General features: G+C 33.1%; 2 protein-coding genes across 2 annotated transcripts; one reads left to right on the plus strand and one right to left on the minus strand.

Annotated features, from left to right (window-relative positions):
* Positions 1–1,249: 1,249 nt before the first annotated feature.
* LOC140448733 (esterase FE4-like) lies at positions 1,250–21,748 on the minus strand. The gene is made up of 7 exons (XM_072541846.1): positions 21,369–21,748; positions 20,858–20,995; positions 20,654–20,807; positions 20,183–20,559; positions 19,698–20,027; positions 12,327–12,474; positions 1,250–1,832 (listed from the first exon to the last, which is right to left on the minus strand). The coding sequence occupies exons 1-7, from the start codon at positions 21,501–21,503 to the stop codon at positions 1,546–1,548; spliced, it is 1,569 nt and encodes a 522-aa protein (XP_072397947.1). The 5' UTR covers positions 21,504–21,748; the 3' UTR covers positions 1,250–1,545.
* Positions 8,901–10,884, plus strand: LOC140442329 (uncharacterized). Its single transcript, XM_072533406.1, has 2 exons — positions 8,901–9,821; positions 10,025–10,884. Exons 1-2 carry the CDS (start codon positions 9,434–9,436, stop codon positions 10,882–10,884), a joined length of 1,248 nt encoding a protein of 415 aa, XP_072389507.1. The 5' UTR covers positions 8,901–9,433.
* Positions 21,749–21,784: the final 36 nt, after the last annotated feature.

Here is a 21,784-nt window from a genome sequence, read left to right on the forward strand (position 1 = left end):
CACAGAAACTTTCCGAAAATTACTTATCCGAATATGACTGATTTCAATCGATGCTATTTTATCACAGGAATGTTTGCTTTGATGCCTTGCAATTGCCAGTAAATTTTTTTATCTCGCAGTCAACTCTTAAAAGATTCTATAGGAGGAAGCATTATTTTAAATAAACAAACATTCCAATTCCATAGTGTTTATAATAAATAATAATAAATCCATAAATAAATCTTAGCTAATTAAGCACTTTCTTTGGAATGTATAGAATAGCAATTATGACAAAATGCCGTTCCAATATAATGCGCAATAAAAATTTTTATACAGGACGGGACCTCTAATATGTAAAGTAAAAAAAAATTTGAATTCTTAAAGTTTTTACTTTACATTTTAAAAAAATAATCTTTTCACATTTAGCCGATTACCATCCTGCAACTGTCAGATTTAACTAAAATGTCATGCAATAATTCTCGACATTCTTAAAATCCTATATGACGTCAAAATTAGTGACGCACTGAAAGAAGGGTTTGGGACAGACTGTAACTGGATGTTCTGTATCCACTAAATGGGTCCACTTAATTTGACACTATGTACTATCCAATATGGCGAAGTTCAGGCCCGGATTCAAAAATCAATTCAAGCTATATTTACGATACCTTTATGAATGTAAATTTCTTCCACCAAAGCTTACAAAATTCCGATTCTTCAACTTCGTTTTGGTTAATACATTATTACTGTGGAGTTAGTGTGATAACTTATGGAATTAATAATTGAAATTTTAAAAATAGTTTTAAAAGTACATGTAGAATAAATTAAATAAGTCACCAGCTTTAGGACCTTCTGATTAAATATATTTACCTACCTATATTTTTTCGGCTTCTATTATTTTATATACCTACCTATTATTGATCACTGTTTCTTTCCATCTTTTTTAAGTGTAATTATGTTTTATACCTATATGCCAACTTACCCCAAGGGCTGTGACAATTTGACAATACCCCAATCACGGGGTAAATTGACATAGGTTGTAGAGCTACTCTTATTATTTTATATGAGTATGTTGGAATACATCTATAGATCTAGAAAACAAGGAAATATTGAAGTAATGTTCACTTTATCTTACAGTAATGTGCACTTTTCAAAACAGGTAATACTAATTTAAAAAAAAATGTAATAGGCGAATCTATGACAACCAACCCCTGTCTCTCGTTACATACTTAAAATAAACGGATTGTAGTGTTAAATTTTCAATTTTTTTTATTTCATTGACCTTTTAGGTACATATACATCGCTAATCAATCATCTGACTATGTCAGCCAATATCAATATTGAAACATTTCTAATAACTAACAATTTGAATCAATAAATATAGAAACATTTCTAATTCTGTTGTATTCGGACCTTTTACATACACATAAAGGAAGCAAATAAAGACAACTTGGCCTCGAATTGAAATATTGCATACATAATTGGAGTTTATAAATCTCTCTCTCAATGTCAAATAAAGCTTATAGGGGATCATGTTTTATTGATAGGTATTTATTTGAAACAAAACAATTAATCTTGGAAGAGAGTCACATATATATCTTTCCACAAATCTATAGGTTCTTGAATGCCTGACTCCATCACAAACTTCTCTCCGATATCTAAATAGGACAAATCGTTATTGGAAGGGGCCCATTCTAGATTTAATTCTTCTTTATATGGAGTTGGATTGCCGTATTTTGCAAAATTGGTCCATAGTTTTACCATATTTCTTACCACCGTTTGTTCTAAATCACCCATTATTAAATTGGACACGTCTTGTTTGAATAAGTATCCTAATTCGTCACCATGACATGTACCTAAAACCGAATATGTTTTTGAAATATATCTTTATTAGTATTACTGAAATTAGGTATTTATAGTCTATTTTAGCATTCTTGACTTTTTTGTCGTATTACAGCCAATAGGCTTATTGTACCTTATGTATGTTGTAATGTGTGTTGATTTCTACACCATCTTAATACCAAGGTACTTTAATTAATACCTTGGTACTAAGTAAAGTCGGCTTTATAGTATTTACAAATAATAACTCATTACATCTAAGCGACTGAGGTACCTCGGATGAGTACCGATCCGACAAAGAGATTTTTTTAATACAAATTTTCATCTTAGCCATCTTACCATTGTGGGTAAGTTCTTGTGCAGACTGTCCCCGATTTTATATAAGTCAAACCAATCGTAGAATCCAAAATAATAATTACTGAACATTCATTTTTGTTTGCAATTCCGATTCAATTTCAGCTCTAGGACAACACCATCTTTATACGGGTCACAAAATTGATTTTGAAAACTCCACAACCATAGCCCCCATCTGCTTCTATAAACCAAGAATTATCACAGGAGCCACAAAAATCGAAAAAGGCCAAATTGTCTCAATAAAAGAGATGACGGCATGTTTTTACCAGTTACACTGTTTGTCCAGTAAGGTAACTACGCCACCTAGGAAAGGAATCTGAACTACCAAGATCTGACATTGCAATCATATTTTGTTCTTGAAGCGATACGGTTGCTAATAATTTTGATTAGCAGAAGCAGTATCGGACGACCGCGCAAAAGATGGAGTGACAACCTTTCATAGAGGTATTAACCCGCCAATGAACAAGCAGAATTTCTTATAAAGATGAAGAAGAAGAATTTTGATCAATGACATAATATATATTATACGTCATACGTCACTGGTTTATAAATGTATGAAGAAATATTTATTAATATTCCTCATGCACACCTATTAGTAAACGTCAGACGATTATTTCCAATCCTTATACGTAAGAAACAGCGGCAGGGTTGCCTTATTACATATTTGAATTAAAACATTGAATTGATTCAAAAAATTGGCGATCAGTGGCGCGGTTATATTGCCATTCAAAACTGGATGATGATATTAAAAATGAAACACTAATTGAAACAAATACTGAATTGAATTTCTTAAATCCATGAGAAATTTAGAGATTCGCATTTTTATTTGACGAAATTGTAACCTAATTTCCAATAAAACAAGATAATTTTGGCAACATCGCCATTCGTCCGTTCTCTTCAATGGTAAACTGCTATGCTATGTATTTCTTTTTGGAGGTAACCGCGCAAGTGTGAAGATAAAAATTTGATATGCCGACTGTTTATACAACAGAAGATCGGGTACAAATAATAAAATGGTACTTTGGGGGCAATTCAGTACAAGAAACTATTCATTTATTTATTATTGCTTTTGAAAATAGGCCAATACCTATAGAAAAAATGGTATTCGCCATTATTCATCAATTTGAAAAGTTTGGCTGTCAAATGGCAGATGTAAAAAATGCTGCCCATCAGATCAACCTCGCGAAAAGAAAATTTCATAAGAACGAGAAATTAGAGAAATTTAAGTTTGTGCATTGGCTGAAACGACACCGTGTTCAAGTAAACAAATTGCCGATGAAGTTGATTTTAATGCAAAAACAGTGAGGAATATTTTGAAAAGAAACAACTACCATTGTTATAAAGTGCAGACAACTGAAGAAATGCATATTTCCTGATCATCAATTTAAACGGATGCAATTTTGTGAAATTATGATGGAGAGATGCCATGCAAATAATAATTTTTTGAAAAATATTTTGTTTACAGATGAGTCCTCCTTCACGATTCACAAGAAACATAATACATCCGTTGTACGTTATTGGTCTCAGGAGATTAAGCATTGGAGTGTGTCTGTGCGTACGCAGTATCCACAAAAGTTGAATGTTTGGACTGGAATTTTGGGAGACCATATTATTGGTCCTTTTTTCATTGAAGGCAATTTAAACGCAATTAAATATCTCCAATTACTGCAAAATGAAAGTATTCCTGCACATAATGCAAAAGCCGTTAGACTATTTAGCGTTAGTTTTTGCTGAACGTGGCATTAGTACAGGCGGTACAATACAATGGCCCCTCGGTCACCCGACCTAGCTCCTCTAGATAGTTATTTTTGGGGAATGCTAAAAACAAAATTGTACAGGCATGAGATCGAGCGAGCCACCAATTTGGAGCAACTAAAGGAAAATTTAATCCACTTAGCCAAAACGTATCGGCAGATCTCAACGCCATGAGAAATGCGTTGCATAATAGATTTGGTTACTGTTGGTTACAATTTGGTGGTCTGAGTGAACATTTAATTACCTAAGAATTTTATTTGGTTTATAATTTCTAATGGTTTGGAATTATTTTTAATTTAAACAGTAGTGTTGGAATTATTTTTTATTTGATTTCATTTTTATAGAACAAATTTTATACTTTTATACTAATTTTATCTTTTTTTTGTTTTATTTTTATAGAACTAATTTTTATTTTCACACCTACTACCTCCAAAAATCTAAACGAAAATATGGTTTCAAAGATACCAAAGGAGGGAAATACCAAATAATATCTTATTTTTAATTAAAAAACGTAATTTTTCGTCCAGTTTAAATTTAATATAATACACCTACTCCTTCTTAATGCTTTACTAGTATTGTCTTTATTTATTATGTTTTATAAAAGACCAACGCACGGACCCATGCACTACGCATAGCATACCAAACTAGTTTTGTTCTGCTCGTTACCACACCACAGTATTAAAATCAAATTGTCGTTACTTTGACGACGCGACGTTGCCAAATAATTGTGTATGAAGCCTTTTTATTCTGGCGTCATAATGCAGTTTATTATTTTTATTGGGAATAAGGTTGATGTTTAGATTTCCAATTCAGATATCGTGCTTAAAATACGAAACATTAATAAATTTTGAAGTTATACATCTATACGCGCGCTCCACGTTGGAAATTTGTACGGGAGCGAATCGGTGAAATCATTACATATGTAAGATAATGAATAAGAGAGAGACAGAAGATATATTTTCTCTCTCGAGAATAAAAATGTTCCTTTTGTATACATATTTAATATTATATATATATATATATATATATATATATATATATATATATATATATATATATATATATACTAACAACAAAGTTTATTAGTGTTGCAGTCAGAAAATTGGCCGGGATGTTAATGAAACACTCTTATGACTTTTTGTCTAGCTTTCGGAATGGTTTTATTCCTTTTTCAAGACACTGTAATAAGAAAAAGTGTAAATATTTATAAAATATCACAAATCTTCAGTGCAACTTACTAGTCGTTGAGATTATTTATAAAAGCATAGACACTCAACATTAATAACATACACATAAAATATAAAATAGTGGACAAAATACATTTTAAACATTAAACATACATTCTTTAAAATTTAGGTAAAAATAGTAAAAATTTTGTTGTTATCTTTTACTGGTGTGTTTTAACTCTGGCACATAGAGAACAAAAAGAAAAAATTCTATGATTAAAAAGTAATTAGGTGTACTTAATATCATATTTCTTTTTAAGAAATACTAGAGGCCCATCTTATATGTATATAATATAATATTTATTAATTGTATTATTTATTAAATGTTCATAATTATTTTAGTCTTTTGTATTTCAAAATAATAATCTCAATAAATCACTGTATGACCGAGACCTGTCAATTTTGAAATACGTTTGTGTCATGTCTAATTGGCAAATATTTTACGTGTTTGGTTCATAGGCTGGTGGATGTGAGTTCGAATCCCAATATGAATTTCCTTTTTTATTTTTGAAATATTTAAAAACCCCACGTTAATTTTATTACCTAAATATATGTAATATACGCAAAAATGCTAAATTTTAAAATAAAATGAAAATTTACAACATAATCCGAGTTGTTGGTTTTTGAAGTTATACTTCTATACGCGCGTTCGACTTTGGAAATTTGCACGGGAGCGAATCGGAAATTTGCAAGGGAGTAACAAGCCTCCTTAGGCATGTTAAATTATAAATTAAAACTTGTAAATATCTCAAGAAAGTCCAAATGTGTACTTATATACACAACAAACAACAATTAAATATTGTATTTGTTAATGTCAGATAAATTGACAGTTGTATCACTATTTTTTTATTAATATTTTTATCATGGTAAATTAAACATATGCTTAAGTAAGTTACGTATATTGTCATTTTTAAATACTTATGAATATTGCATTTTAATTTGTATTGTATTATTATATTAAATTATGTTGCAGTGTATTGTATTGTATTTTTACATTAATAACAAAATTAACAATAAATTTTACTGCGGAGTATGTGTAAAAAAAAATTGCATTCAAGTCCTTTTATACATATATGAAATTAAAAATATATATTTTCATTAAAATATTGATTCAATCCTTCATTTACTTACTATACTCCTATTACAAGTAAAATGTTTATATACAGCAAACGATGCACCATATACCTGGATACCTAATTCTTTTTCGCTTTCTGCTCTCTCTTACCTATAGCATTACATATGTAATGATTGTGCAGATTGACTCCCATATAAAGTTTATAATTTGTAAACGCGTGTATAGAAGTATAACTTCTACCGGCAGTCCCACTGGACTGCCACACCCGTTTTTTATTTATATAAAACGATTTCCGAAAGGGAAATCAAAATGTTACATTAAACTTATTGTACAGTAAAATTATGGCATATTCCCAATAAAAAACAGTAAGCTGCTATTTAATCAATTCGCCCAAATTTAATTATCTTACATAGAACATTGTTCAAATGCTAAAAAGACAACAGGTCAAATAAAACCATTAAGTTTGGCAACGTTGAACTTCCCCTCTTCTGTTGAATTTTTTATTTCCACTGATACATTTTCAACGATATAAAGGGCGGACCTAATATACCTCTCTCTTTTTAAATAGGTGTTTCTCACTTCATCTCACGTAAGGTCCATACTGACGATAGATTATTACCCAGGCTGAATTTATTTATTAAAGAAATAACATTGTTTACAAAGAAGTAAAGGCTTTAGAAAATTTATAAAATAATATGTATTGTCTTTAAATGATTTAAAGCGTGTATCACTCTTACATAGTTCACAACAAGATTGGTTTGTTATTCCTTTTTCGTATAAGTATCAAATCGATTTGCTATTATTTTGTATTTCTTTTTTTTTTCAATAGACTTTCTTTGGTATTTTTTATCCCTATTCTCTGTTTAAATGCACTTTTTTGTTATTTATATTACTAATCTAACCTATGTTTGTTTACAAAAAACTGTACGGAAAGAATGGCTGACTCTATTTTGTGATAAAAAGTTCTATTGATAAGTCAAATATTTTTTTAGTATTTTGTGGTGGGTGTAGAATATTTCGTCGGATTGTGACGTATCATACATCATTGAAAAGGAGAGGGGGTAGCGAATATTTCGAGATAGAAAAAACACACATGGCGGCATTGCCAAAAGGTTCTTCTTCTTCTTATTCTTTTTTTGGGCTATTTGCCAAAAGGTTATTATATAATATCTCAGTTGTTATTGGTCCGATTGAAGCATGTATTGTGTTAAATGAAAGGGAAGGAAGTATTAAATATATTAAGATAGAAAAAACAAACAAGGCGACTATCAAAAGGGCACTACCCGGTATCTTCATTATTAATGAACCTATAGTGACATACGAGATATCATAGGACACTATGGATAAAAATAGATTTACTATAAGACAAATTTTGATTAATTAACTTAAAGAAGGCCTCTAACTAAGTCCAAAATAAGCAACTGACCGAATACTAACATGCGACATAGCAAATGAAAGGGGAGAATACAACGAATTTATTAAGATAGAAAACACAAACAATTACACAGCATCTTCGTCATTATTGAATGTATAGCGATATAAAGGATAACACATGACACTATGGATGATAATAGACACACTATAAAGTAAATTTGCTTTATTGACATGAAGAAGGCCTCTGACAGATTACAAAATAAACAACTAGCCGAATCCTAGCATATCATACATGATAAAGGACGTGAGACGTATGGTAGATATAATGTATACAACGGTGCCATCAAAAAATATTGCATAACATTTATACTATTAATAATAAGAAATGTTTTTGTATATTTAATCAATATAATTCTAAAATTCTCAATGTAATCACGATTACACTTTTCTTTTATAATACCATATTGACGCCTATGAAAGATCGGGCAGCTCCTTAAGGGTGTCGTATTTTTAGCTGTTCTTTAAGAAAATTTGAACTCTAAGGGAGAGCGCCCACCAAACTGGCGTGGCAAGTGGCAAGTAGCAAGTAGCACGCGTCTAGCATGTTACTTAAAATGTAACCAATGAAAACGAATGATTCAGCGCACACCAAAATGACAGGGACGTCATTCATTCTAATCATTCGTTTGCATTGGTTACATTTTACCTAACATGCTAGACGCGTGCTACTTGCTACTTGCCACGCCAGTTTGGTGGGCGCTCTCACTTAGGCTGATGGTAAATTGATGGAAATGGAAATGTTAAATACAAGTGACGTCAGTCGTAAGTTTGAATAAATCGTGACGTGAAATGATTTCACTGTGAAAAATACTACATAAACACTTCTATCAAATTGAAATTCTCCCATTTCTGTAAATCTAGCTGTCTGTTTTGCCTGAGTTACTATAAATTCCAAATCTGAATTTTAGGTGATTCTTTTTTAGTAGGCTCCTTTTACAACTGCAATGGCTACTTTATCATCCGAAACGAATAAAATGGTAGATGACGATGACAAAAGTTGTGATCGCAGCCCCAGTTAAGTCCACTGTAGGTATAAGATGCTGATCGAAAAATGGGAAGTTTTTTCGGGAGGATGTGAGCGACGAATAGTATCTACATTTTCCTTTATAATTAACGCGAAATATGTAATAATCTGTAGTGTGATGTGTAGGAAGAATATAAGTCTGATATATTTTTTGATACTTAAAATCTTAATCTTTACGATTAATTCGCAAAAAGCTTTCTTAATTGAAGGGGTGGCTGCAATAACCAGGCAGCTCCACTTTTTTACGAAAATGAGATTTTCAGTGACTTACTCTTAACAAAAATCGGCCGATCGTTCCCTGCAACAAACGGGTATCTCTTAATAACGGCACATAACTGGCAACGATATTTGGAGCTACCTTGCTTTCGGTTTGTAGCAAGAACCGGGCAGCTCCTGGAGCTGCCTGGTTCTTGCACTTAACTGTTGACAAAATAATATAATAGAAAAGATATAAAAATATGCATGGAATATAAAAAATAAGTTTGATTCCTTCATGTATTTGTTTAGTTTCTATTGAATTTTATGTAATAATACAATAATTTTAATATTATTCTATTTCTAAACAGTTTGTAATACGGTCCTGTTCATTTTCCCATGCGCCGCCGTGAACTAGTTACTTACTCGTTTAGTCGGGCAAGCGCAGGTGCTCGTTGTGTTTTAGTTTAGTTCAGATCGACGTGTTGTTATACATAGATACACACTTTTCTTACGATTCGTAGTGAATAAAATTTAGTATTATTTATATTTGAAATGGCAAGTGAACTAAGTTCAAGTGAAAGTGAACCGTTTCAAGATTCGTCATCGGATTTCATTCCTGATTCCGAATCAAGTGAGGAGAATGCTGTAAACGAAGTTGCTGCAAGCAATGTTGCCACTACGTCTGGACTGGTTGAAAATAAAAAATCGAAAAAGAGGAGCAGGGAGCCGAATATGTGGAAGCGAAACCAGAGAAAATTAAGAAGATCTAAAGGTGAAGAGTACATTAATGTTAAAGGAAACATAGTGGAAAGACGAAGTAGAGGAGGTCCATGCCAGTGCCGGTTCAAATGTTTTGAAGGCATAAGCGAAGAAACTCTTGATAAAATTTTCACGTCTTTTTATGAAATAGGTGATAAAGAGCAACAAGATATCTATTTAGGTAAGGATAAAATTATTGGCGCCTGAAAGCACGTATTAGTTATATATCGTTTCATAGGTTCTTGGGTATGCAGATTTCGGTTCCGAGGTTTATTTGATATTTAAACAAATAAATGACGATTCCAATAGCCTTCCATACCTGTTGGTACGGACGGCAAATAATGATTTTTACGAAATATTGATTTTCTGTTCTTTTTTTTTCAGGTGGTTTAATACAGACGAGAAACGTTGACAGAAGGCGACCGAAAGGAGGTGGTGGAGTTCCAAGAGGCCAAACGTTTTTATATAAAATAAAGAGAGGCATATTTGAGAAAAAAGTGTGTAAAACGGCATTTATGAACATTCACGCAATAACGAAAAGCAGGGTGGAGAGAATAGCGACTCATATGGCTTCACAGATAGTAGGTCCGAAAGACATGCGAGGGCGCCATGAAACTAGACCAAATAAAATCCCAGATCAAATTATCAAGTCCATTGAGGATCATATAAATAGCTTTCCAAGAAGAAAAAGCCATTATAGCAGAAATGATAACCTAAACAGAAGATATCTTTCATCCGAACTGAATTTAAGGCTTATGCACAGATTGTATTTAAAAAAATATGAACCAGAACAGCATAATCTATTAGACACACCAGAGTTTAAGCCAAAAGTTTCATACACATATTATCGGCGTGTATTTGTGGAAAATTTTAATTTAACCTTTGGCCACCCTAGAACAGATACTTGCAAAACTTGCGACATCCTTGACAATAAAATAAAATGTGCCAAAGATGATGAAACTCAAAACACATTGAAGGTGGAAAAAAAAGTGCACCTGACTAAAGCTGATACTTTCTATAAAGATCTAACAGAGAAAACTGCTTTGGCTAAGGAAGATCCCAGAGTTGAAGTCATGTCATTTGATTTTGAACAAAACATGCCCCTGCCACATGTTCCTTCTGGTGACGTGTTCTACAAGCGCCAGTTGTGGTTTTATCCATTTTGTATCCATAAGGGCAGCGTTTCGAAGAGTTACTTTTATGTTTTCGATGAAATAACGGGTCGGAAATCTCCAAATGACTGATCTCCAAGTGATAAGTTGCTTACACGATTTTATTAATAACTACATTGATCCTCAGGTAACAACCCTTTACGTTTATAGTGACAACTGCGCTGCGCAGAACAAGAACTCCGTTCTTGTTCACTTTTGGCAATCTCTTCTATTGCATGGAAGATTCAAGAGAATAAGACATCGTTATCCCGAACCTGGGCATAGTTTTTTGCCCTGCGACAGGTCGTTTGCTCTGGTGGAAAAAGAAAAAAGAAAGAAAGAAAGAGTTTATCTGCCAGAGGAATGGAGTCGCATGATAGCAAATACCATTTATTGTGAACACTGTTAAACAAGATATGATTCTAAACTATAAAGAAGTTCTTGAGCCATTTTTTAAGAAAAGCAATATTAAAAATAGTTTTGGTGCAAAATTTACCATATCGAAATATAAAGTTATCGAATTTAGTGATACACATAGAGAGACTGTTACGTGCTCAGAGTCAGCGAATGGTTTTGTGACTGAGGATTTCGTTCTTTTAAAGAAATCTTGTGTACCGATTTTTCCACAAGTACACAATAAGGTTTATAATGCACCGTTGCCTTTGAAAAGGGATAAGCTATTAAATGTCATGGAATTGGCCAGACAGTATGTTGGCGAGGCTGAAATGTGGTACTACCAACAACTTGTTCCTGTAGAGCCAGAAGAATGCCAAACTTCCGAAACTGAAGATGAACACTAGTAACCTAAGAAGAATATTACCTGTTTTTTATGTTTTCATATTCCACTGATTAGTTTGTATTTTGATATTAATGTAATAAGGACATTTTATTTAGTTTCTTTACTTTTTGTATCCAAATAACATATAAATAAACCTAAAACTATTTTTTTTGTATATTTTTGGCAAAGCAGCTCCAATTTTTTTTTATTTTATTAAAATATGATATTTACAATATTTACAAAAACTACGTAAAAACTTTTTCTTTACATGGTTTCACCACAGGAAAAAAAATAATAAAAAATAAACTAATTTTGAATTTTTGGGAGGTTTTTTTCGATTTCCCACAAATTTTAAAATACGGAGCTACCTGGTTATTGCAGCCACCCCTTCAATTCTATTTCTTGGCAGGATCAGTCTTTTTGCGTTTGTTATCTTCTTAAATATATCTCTTCATTTTTTCTTGTGTAATTTTTTGTAAACTCCTACGTTTTGTAAGTCTTTTTAACTTTTTGCAGACACTTTGGCCACATTTAAAGTTAAAATATCAGGAACTTTTACCTTACAACATGGAATATTAAAAGTAATGAGATGGTGAGATCAAACAAGAAAATAAAATAAGAAGCAGTGAAAATAGATAAATAATTATGGCGATAAATAGAAGAATAGATATGTGTTGCAAGTTTGAGTTTATTAAAATATATTAAACAAAAAGGTAACAAAAGGAATATAATAACATCTTTCTCCAGAGAAACTTACCCGGAATTTCAATTTTACTTGCAATTTTACACGCATTTAATCCCGCATCAAGAGATAATTTATACAAATAAACAGGGTTGTCTTTCTTCTTTACATAATGCTTAGCAGACGCCAAAATTCCCATAATAAAATAGATATCTCCGGCAAACTAAAACAAAAGAATACATAAATAATTATGTACAATAAATGCCTCGGTTTAGAGAAATTAAAAAAATTGAATAGCATTTTAAGGTCTGTTTTAGGGGTACATTAGTACTTTTGAAGGTCACTCTAAGTATAGAGAAAGATTTACACTAAGATCCAAATTGATCTACACTGATTTATTGTGTTTAGCTTATGGCTACAACACAGGTAAGTTTTGTGATTAAACAAAGGATAATACATTACAAGCAGTAAATAACAATCATCATCGTCCATAATTGGCTCGACAATCCTTTATGGATCTTAGCTCACTCGCAAAGAAATCAGCAATATCGTCGATTCCCAGAAACTTTCCTCCACCTTTTGACCCTTAGAATCTCAACTCTTTCAATAAGACTTTTATCATTTTATTATATCTTCCATTTTAAATATATGGAGTAAGAAAACATAAATCCTGAATTGGAAATTTTTGCATAAACTAGTTGTGAAAAAAAAGTCCCTGGACATATTTATCCCAGCAGTAATGAATAATAGGGCAAATATGTCCTAACAGTAATAAATACCGAGTATGGTATGAGAAAAATTTCATTTTTATGAACTGAAAAACAATTTAGTTTGATAGGGAGTAGTACACAGTGGTACTTAACATTGACAACAAATCATTTTTGTTCTTTTTTCGATTTTAAGATTTTTACACCGAATACATCTATTCCACCCTAATAAAAATATTATAGAAAGGAAAATAAAAACATGCCTAACTAGAAGTATGAAAAATACTACCAGAAAGTATAAAAAAAGTATATAACAGTTCCACTGATATAGTCCATTCGCTCAACTCGGGCATATTTTGATAGATTCATAGCTGGAAACCTACAACATAAAAGTTCCTAGCTCACAGTATTAACAACTTAAAATAAACTTTTATTACAGACTTCTTTCATTGAAAAAAGAAGAATTATTATAAATAGAGGAAATGTATACTAAACCCATAAAATTTTGGGTAGTATATATTTAAAAAATATATTTCAGTTGTTATAATTTAACATAACTATTTATTATATGGTGCAATATATTTATTATATGGAATCATTCGAGCTGTGGGTGTACAGAAGAATTCTGAAAATATCATGGACAGAACACGTCACAAACAAAGAGGTTCTGGGAAGGATGAACAAAGAAATGGAAATTTTAAATACAATAAAAACAAGAAAATTAAAATATCTCGGATATATTACACGTGGAGAGAAATACACCTTGCTCCAACTGATTATGCAGGGAAAGATCCAAGGAAAAAGAAGCATTGGGAGGCGTAGAATGTCATGGCTGCGCAACCTGAGAGTGTGGTATGGATGTACATCAAATGAACTTTTCAGAGCAGCCGTCTCAAAAGTCCGAATAGCTATGATGATTGCCGACCTCCGCCGCGGAGATGGCACTTGAAGAAGAAGATATGGTGCAAATAAATAAATATTGATTGCCGGTAATTCGTAAAGTTCTATTTTATTTACTGTTTAGTTTGTTCAGCCACTTCTAGTCTGTCAAAAAGTAACTAACTTCGCAAAAAAATAATTACTAAATTCACTAGACAGTTCGGTCTGGGAATAGCGAACCGACTATAACTCGAGCGTTGTGAATTGAACAGCCGTCTTGATAAAAACAAACATTCTCCAGATTTACATCAGGAATATTTAGAATAGCGGGAAGAACATGATTCTGTAAAAAATGGAGGTATACTCTACTATTCAAGTTGCCCTAAATAAAAAATAGACCTAATATGTGGTCTCCTAAAATGCCAGTCCGGGCGTTAACTTTTTGAGGACGTTGAGTTCGGTAAACAACACTTCTGTGCTGGGTTTCCGCCCCCAATACCTCGTAATGGAAGAATTGTGTCTGACTACTAACTAAACAGAAGATTCATCAGTGAATAAAATTCTTTTTAATAAAATTTGTTTCATTAGCCTTCGTTATTAGAGTTTCACAAAACTCCATTCTTCGAAAGTAGTCATTTGGATAAAGTTGCCGCGTTCTCGAATATTTAAAATTCTTGTAACCGTGTTTTTTTCCACACTTTCGATACAGTAACATTGCTAACATCTAACTCTCTAGCAACGCTTCTACTTGATCGAGTTGAATCTACCTCGATTGTTGCACAAATTTGTGTATCCCGGTATTCTCTTTCCTCACATTTTTCTGATGACACTTCTTGAACGTGACATTTTCTGCAATTTTTGAGGCAATAACAACTCTCAAAATTTGTAACAATATTATGAATTGACTACGCAAGGAATTGGTCTCGCCTAAAAAAATACAGAAAATAAATCTACACACTGTTGTCCAGAATTACGTATAAACAGATATGTTGTTTACAAAAATAAATTAAAAATCTACGCTGTTATTGCTTTAAACAACCACGGTATAATGACAAATTATTGGCCAACAGAGGTTCGCGGAAAGTCGACGGTACGCAGTGTTGCCATTTATAGGGTGTATATCTAATTTAAAACTTAACGCACTGTATATATCACAACAGTCAGATAATTAGGAAGGACCCGATAGAACAATTAAAAAATCTAACAAGAATTCAGTTCGGGATGAACAAGTCAAAGAAAGGGTAGTGCTAATGAGGCTAATACACTAAAGCAGAGTTGTTGACGCCGCTGATCGAAGATATAGAATGTACTGTATATTAAGTCAACTGTGATGTTTAATAATATTGGACAGAATATTAATTAAAGCACACAGAACAAATGACAAAAAAATTAAAAACAACTTTGGGGTATGATAGAATGAAACCAATACAAATAGACGGACTAGTGCACTCAGACTCAGACGGCCTAGTTTTTTTAGTAAACAGTTAAGAAAAGTTTAACAGACTGGAGAATAAAGGAAAAACGAAGAAAAGCGTAAATAATAAAAACGAAACACAGATTAAAAAAATCAAAGAGAAAGAAATAGGGAAGGATTGTTGGATAGACCAAAATACAGAAACGTGAAAATTAGACAACGGACATGTAATGAGGAAAAACCAAAACAATTTAATTAAAAGGAAAATAGAAGCAAAGAGAATAAAGACAAGAAAAAAGACAGACATCTAAAATAAATGAAATTTTACAAAAAAGGGGAAAGACCATTGAAGAAATAAAAGCAACGAGTGCAGTTCGGAAAACTGGAAGAACTTGATAAGCAACAATCACTAAAATAAACAATCCGACCTGAAAGGTAAAAGGATCTCAACGAAGAAGAAAAAAGTTACAATTTTCATCATTTGCGAAGAATATTAAGACAAGACATCTATTCCAGAAATGCTTAATTTCAATTATAATTCCCTGACAGATGCAAGTGATAAACTGTATACATTAAATCCTCTTGTATATTTTCTGACAGCACATTTTAATCAACAACAGTTGACGACAAGCAGTGAAAAACATGTATAAAAGTAATCTAGTAAGAGTTAAGATAGAAAGAAATTTTCCAACAACTTTATGACAACAAAGGTGTTGCTGCAGGGCTGCTCCACATCGCCAACGCTTTTTAAAATATTTTAGAACAGACCCTTAAACCTTGTAAGAGGAAATGTGAAGAAATGGGGGTCCCAGTAAGAGATGAGCATTTATACACATTCAACTTTGCAGACGACCACCCATGACACAAGATGAGGAAGACTTAAGTTGTATGGTAAGAAAATCGGAAGAAGTGTACTTGAAGAATGGTCCGAGAAATAAATGGTCAGAAAACAGAATAGGTATCCAACAACAGAAAAAGCAGTAAAAAACCTTGATGTAGACAAAGATCGACAAATAAAAGGCAAAAACAAATTTAAATACTTATGATTCATAATTTCAAAGAAATGAACGACAGAAGAAGAAATAAAAAGTCGACTGGGCCAAACAAGAACATGTATCAATCAGTTAAATCTAGTGATTTGGTCAGCCACATAAAGAACACGAAAATAAAAATTTTCCACTCAATAGTTCGTAGCATTATGATTTATGGGGCAGAAATCCAGATATTAAAAAAAAACGAAATAAAGTTTTGGCTACCGAAATGGAATACTGGAGGAAGAGTTGCACAGTTACAAAAATGGATAAAATCAGAAAATGGATACACTCCGAGGAAACAAATTCTCATTGATGAAAATCTGTTGCTATTTGGAGAACACTTGGTGTTTAAATAGTACATTAAATATGGCGTAAAAAGATTTAAAGCATATTCGGGACCTTGATGCACTTATAGTTTTTAAATATACACATCGAAAAAAGATAATTTTGGCATAATCATGAATAAGAATGGCACTACAGCAGCTCATAAAACAAATATAGAGACAAAAATCCCTCTCCAGTGATTGGAATATTGGAATACTTTGCACCAGATACATAAAAGAGGATAACTTTGAATGCTCTAACCACGGAGGAATTACACTTCTAAATACAGTGTATAAAATATTCTCCACTATACTACAGATTAGCTACATTATAGACAGTTAACGAATTTGCATACATGAGAGCGATCTTCAACATTGAAAATATCACTAGCGCAGAATTAAGCTGCAGAATTTACACGGCCAACAGCTACTATTTCGGACTCAATATCCTTGTGTTATGTTGAGAAATACAAAGATAAAACTCTACAAAACAATAATACGCCCAGTCTTAATATATGGTTCAGAAACCTGGACTCTAACAAAAAGTAATGGATACATGTTAGAATGTTTCGAAACAATGACAATGAAGTGTGGAGAAGACGATACAACTTTGAACTTTACAGACTATACCAGGAACCAGATGTCGTAAAATATATTAAGCTAGGACGTCTGGGGTGGGTAGGGCATATAATGCAGATGGAACAAAATGACCCAGGTAGAAAAAGATCCTTAATAGACCCATTGGTCAGAGCACCCAGAGCATGGTTTCTTGATAACATTGATGAAGATCATATGGGAATACGTGCTTGGCGGAGGAAGGCGATGGATAGGGACAACTGGAGAGAAATTTTTGAGGAGGCTAGGATCCATACAGGGTTGTTATGATGAAGATAATCATAACTCTACTTCAGAAAGCGTTGAACTAAATGGAGAATTACTACACCACGAAAGAACCTTCAAAACTGAATGACTATGGCCACCAACACTGACTTGGTAGGAACTAATTTAAAAACCGAACTTTTTTGTCTCGACAAGTAATAACTATAAAGTTTAAAATATTTTTCTAAAGATTTTTTCTATGGAAAACGACTATGAAGTTATAAATACGAACTAGAAAGATAAAAGTCACATTTACATGTTTCCTACTAAACATCGCAATAGAATGGTCGAAGTGTCTTGTAATCGGTAAATTAATCTCAAACTAAAGGGCAATGGTATGGGTTCTAGGTCACCGGGGTATACATAGTAATGAAAGAGCTGATGAACTTGTCAGAAGAGTATCAGTTACAAAATAATTCGGTTCAGAGAAGCTGTGGGACTTCCAAAAACTTCGTCAATATAATTTTGGCCCAAAAATAAGCAGGAATCAAATCAAAGTAAGGTTTCCTTACTGAACATGAGCCAGTCAAGGAAGACCTGCGTACAATAGTACTATTTCATGGAGACTTAAACTGCAGACTCTATAGCAGAGAACCTGAAACAGTCAATCATATCTTGCATGATTGTGAGTCATTAAATTTCTGTAAACACTTTTCGGGGACTATCAAGTGAATCTAAAAACATTCCCTTTCGGAGATTGTCGAGTGATTCCAAAACATTCATCCTTTAGATCTATATAAACTGGTACAGGCTTGAAAAATCCTGGAATTGGTATCATGAGTGAATGAAAGATGTACAATAAGTCAACTGGCTACAGTACGACCGGTTTACAACAGACGGCTTCTATGGAAAACAAAAGCAAAACCACCTTCAGGAAAAACCGTAAGTGACTTAAAAAAGGTGGATTTTAACTACTGCTAACTACATCAATTGTAAATTATTTTAATCTATTTAAGGTAACCGATAGACAACATGGTATTTAGGTAGGGCGAACAATTGTCCTATAGTTGCAGATTATACGTTCGGCCGCTTCCCCGCATTTCCCCAAAATATGTATGTTATTCTGCCCAATTTGACTATTTTAGAGAGATGCTAGCACCTAATACCATCAGAATCAGAAAGAGCTGGTGAACTTGCCAGAAGATAAGCTACAGAATACTTCGGTCTATAGCCGACCGTAAGAGTGTCAAAAAGCACTGTCCGCAACCGAAAAAAGCCCGAATGTATATTGGACGGACATACGCTAATCGGACTAAAATACTGCGTAAAACAAGCACTGATCAGCTCAGGCACATAACAGGCTTCCTTACTGGACATTCATCAGTAAAAAAACACCTGCATACATGAAGAAATTCGTGTTTTTCCGACAATAAATGGCGGCGGGACCCTACGAGTCCGACATCATTTGAGGGTGGCGCGTTGCAAGGAGCATCGCGGAACTCCACCTTCCCCGTAGTACCTGTGTTGCGGTACGAACACCTGTCTGTTATCCCCCGGGGCCTAAAGGTCAACGCAGGTCGAGGCTCGACCTCGCACGTAGACAGGTAGCCCACGAGGAGCTCTCCTCTCCCATTCTTACGTGCCGTAACCCCACGCCCTTAATGGGGAAAGGGTGTATGAGGGACAACTCGCTCAACCTCACTTTGGTTTTTTGGAACAAAAACAAAGAAGTTTTTTGGTAATTCACCCAGTTCTTTGGAAATATGTGTTCAATTTTTGATAAAATAAAATGTGTCTTCCCTTATGTAAAATATGTCATTGGATGTGTTTCCCTACTGATTGGTTTTAACTTTGTTAATACATTACATTGTCACTAAACAGTGAAAGAGCTGCAGCCTGTTCTCTTGTAAGTTTCATGCAACACTGATTAATCAAAGTTCATAATGGCTATATCTGATTACCAGCGTTCATCTTGGACGTACCCTTAATCTGCAGCTTCTGTAGTGGAGAACCTGAAAAAGTCAACCACATCTTGCATGACTGCGAGGCGTTAGATCGCAGGCGACAAACACTGTTTGGAGACTACCAAGTGACTTCAAAAACGTATGGTATCCTTTCACTAGATCTGTACAAGATAATACAGATACCTGAACTACCACGCAATAAGTATAAAAACAAGCTGTTACAGATACCTGGACTTTCAAGCCATAAGCATAAAACACTTACTTCGTTAATAATAATAAAATAACATAAACAGCTAAAAATTTTACCTTATATGTATTATATTCGTTCTCATCCTTAAAGTAATGATTGATTAACTTCGTACAAACATCTTCTTTAAGTTTAGACTCATTGATATACGAAGGTAGAAACATTTTAAATAAATCTTCTTGGCTTGTCGATTTTTTAACAACAGTCTCGAACAAATTACAACACTTAAAGATTAATCCTTCATCTACTGCAAAGCCAAGCATTATTGGTACTTTATTACAATCAGTACTTTTTATTAGCTCTATAGCAGGTTTAGTTATTAGAGCTTTGTCGTGTGGGGGTTCGACTACTATACCAAGGAACTCTAGACCAAAAGGTTTTCCTGATAACTAAAACAAAGAAACGTATTCACCTACAACGAATTATTCATAATATAACTGATTACAACGGAATAACAATAAACAGACCTTTTTATCTCTGTCTCCGTTAGACAATTTAAGCTATGGAAATAATATTTTGTTAAAAATTAATATTAACAACGTACCTTGCAAAAGTTAATTTGATGTCTACACAATTCTTGACCTGGCATTGTCATTAAAATGTCCACAGCTTCTTTTTCCGTACTACAGCTCTTTCCTATAAACTTCATAAAATCTAAAACACGACAATTACCGAAGACCCAAGGATTTAGCATGGATCCGCTTTGCATTATAGCCCTGTGGAATAATCCATCGGCCAAAGGGGAGTGCAGAAGTAGTTCCACTGAGCTCCCTCCTGCGCTGTTTCCAAATAAAGTAACATTCTTGGAATTTCCTCCGAAATATTTTATATTTCTCTGAACCCACCGTAAAGCTTCAATTTGGTCTTTCAAGCCAACATTACTTGGTATGCCCAAAGAAGTATCGACAATGTTTAGGAATCCTGAAAACGTAGGTAATAATTCATTTTACTAACCTAGGCATCTGTTAATTTTTTGTTATAAGTAGGTATATATTTTTCAAGACGCAAATCTCACCCAATATTCCTAAACGGTAATTTATACACACTAATACTACATCTTCAAGCATTAAATGTTCTGGTCCATGTTCAACTGTATTTTTAGAACCCACTTTGAAGCCCCCTGAATGGATCCACACCATAACTGGTAACATAGACCCATCCTCAGATAGCTACAAAAATGTAAAAATGTAGTTTTTTTAAATACCATTGGCTTAATTACCTTCTTTGTGAATACATTGAGAGTTAAACAGTCCTCTGAGCCCTTGATTTCGTCAGGAAGGCAACCGGCTTGCAACGAAACAGGACCTTCTTCGGTAGCAACTTTTACTCCTTTCCAAGGTTTAATAGGTAAAGCATTCTAAAAATGAGAGATAAAATATACCTAAGTACTTCACCTAGCGTCTTTCTGTTGTTCATAAGCTCAAGTTTTCTTTCAGATATCTATTTTATCTACGTGGAATACCGCTAAAAATATTATTAAAATAAATATTATTTTTTCTGCTTGCAAAACAATTGTGGCAGCAGTGTAAAGATTTTATCACAAAGAGAACGAATTAATTAATCCCAATATACTAATCAACAAGTTCAGAACCCGAGCTTTGAAAGTAAATTTTTATTTAATTTTAATATACATATGTTCTTTCTATAAAAAATATTCTCTTCATGCTCCATTGCGTACAAATTTCGTACCACAAATAATGGTTCTTATTATTTGAAGCTTCTTGACTTACCTTAAATCGTAATTCTCCGATTGGTGGTTCTGCGTAAGGCACTCCTAGAAACGAATAAAATTCTTCACCGTCCAAGTTCTTTTGGATTAAACCACTTAATTGACCCTCAACAATTTTAACGACAGGTTGTACCATATTTCCTCTCAGTAGGTGAGATACCACTGATTATAAGGAAAGTTGGACTTGTATCAGTAACAAACCATACTTTCAAATTTTCAAGGAAATGAGTCTTTACAAATATTTTCATTAAAATATTAAAATATTTTAAAACTTGGTTAAAAATAAAACTTCTTATTGTAAAATCTACTTTTATTATATACCAATTTATCTATTTATATTTTTTTCTTTTATTTTTGTATCGTATAAAATGAGCAAGCATTTCCACTATTTTTTAATAGGCTATTAAGGTACTACCA

The sequence above is a fragment of the Diabrotica undecimpunctata genome, chromosome 1 (genome assembly GCF_040954645.1).
Source record: "Diabrotica undecimpunctata isolate CICGRU chromosome 1, icDiaUnde3, whole genome shotgun sequence".
Taxonomy (NCBI): domain Eukaryota; kingdom Metazoa; phylum Arthropoda; class Insecta; order Coleoptera; family Chrysomelidae; genus Diabrotica; species Diabrotica undecimpunctata.

Excerpts from the sequence above, each read along its gene's own strand:
- LOC140442329 (XM_072533406.1), top strand. The coding sequence starts at position 9,434 with ATGGCAAGTGAACTAAGTTCAAGTGAAAGTGAACCGTTTCAAGATTCG. Across the intron at positions 9,822-10,024 it reads GCAACAAGATATCTATTTAG|GTGGTTTAATACAGACGAGA; the intron begins GTAAGGATAAAA and ends TTTTTTTTTCAG.
- LOC140448733 (XM_072541846.1), bottom strand. The coding sequence starts at position 21,503 with ATGGTACAACCTGTCGTTAAAATTGTTGAGGGTCAATTAAGTGGTTTA. Across the intron at positions 12,475-19,697 it reads ACGAATATAATACATATAAG|TTTGCCGGAGATATCTATTT; the intron begins GTAAAATTTTTA and ends CTTTTGTTTTAG. Across the intron at positions 1,833-12,326 it reads AAGTAAAATTGAAATTCCGG|GTACATGTCATGGTGACGAA; the intron begins GTAAGTTTCTCT and ends ATTCGGTTTTAG.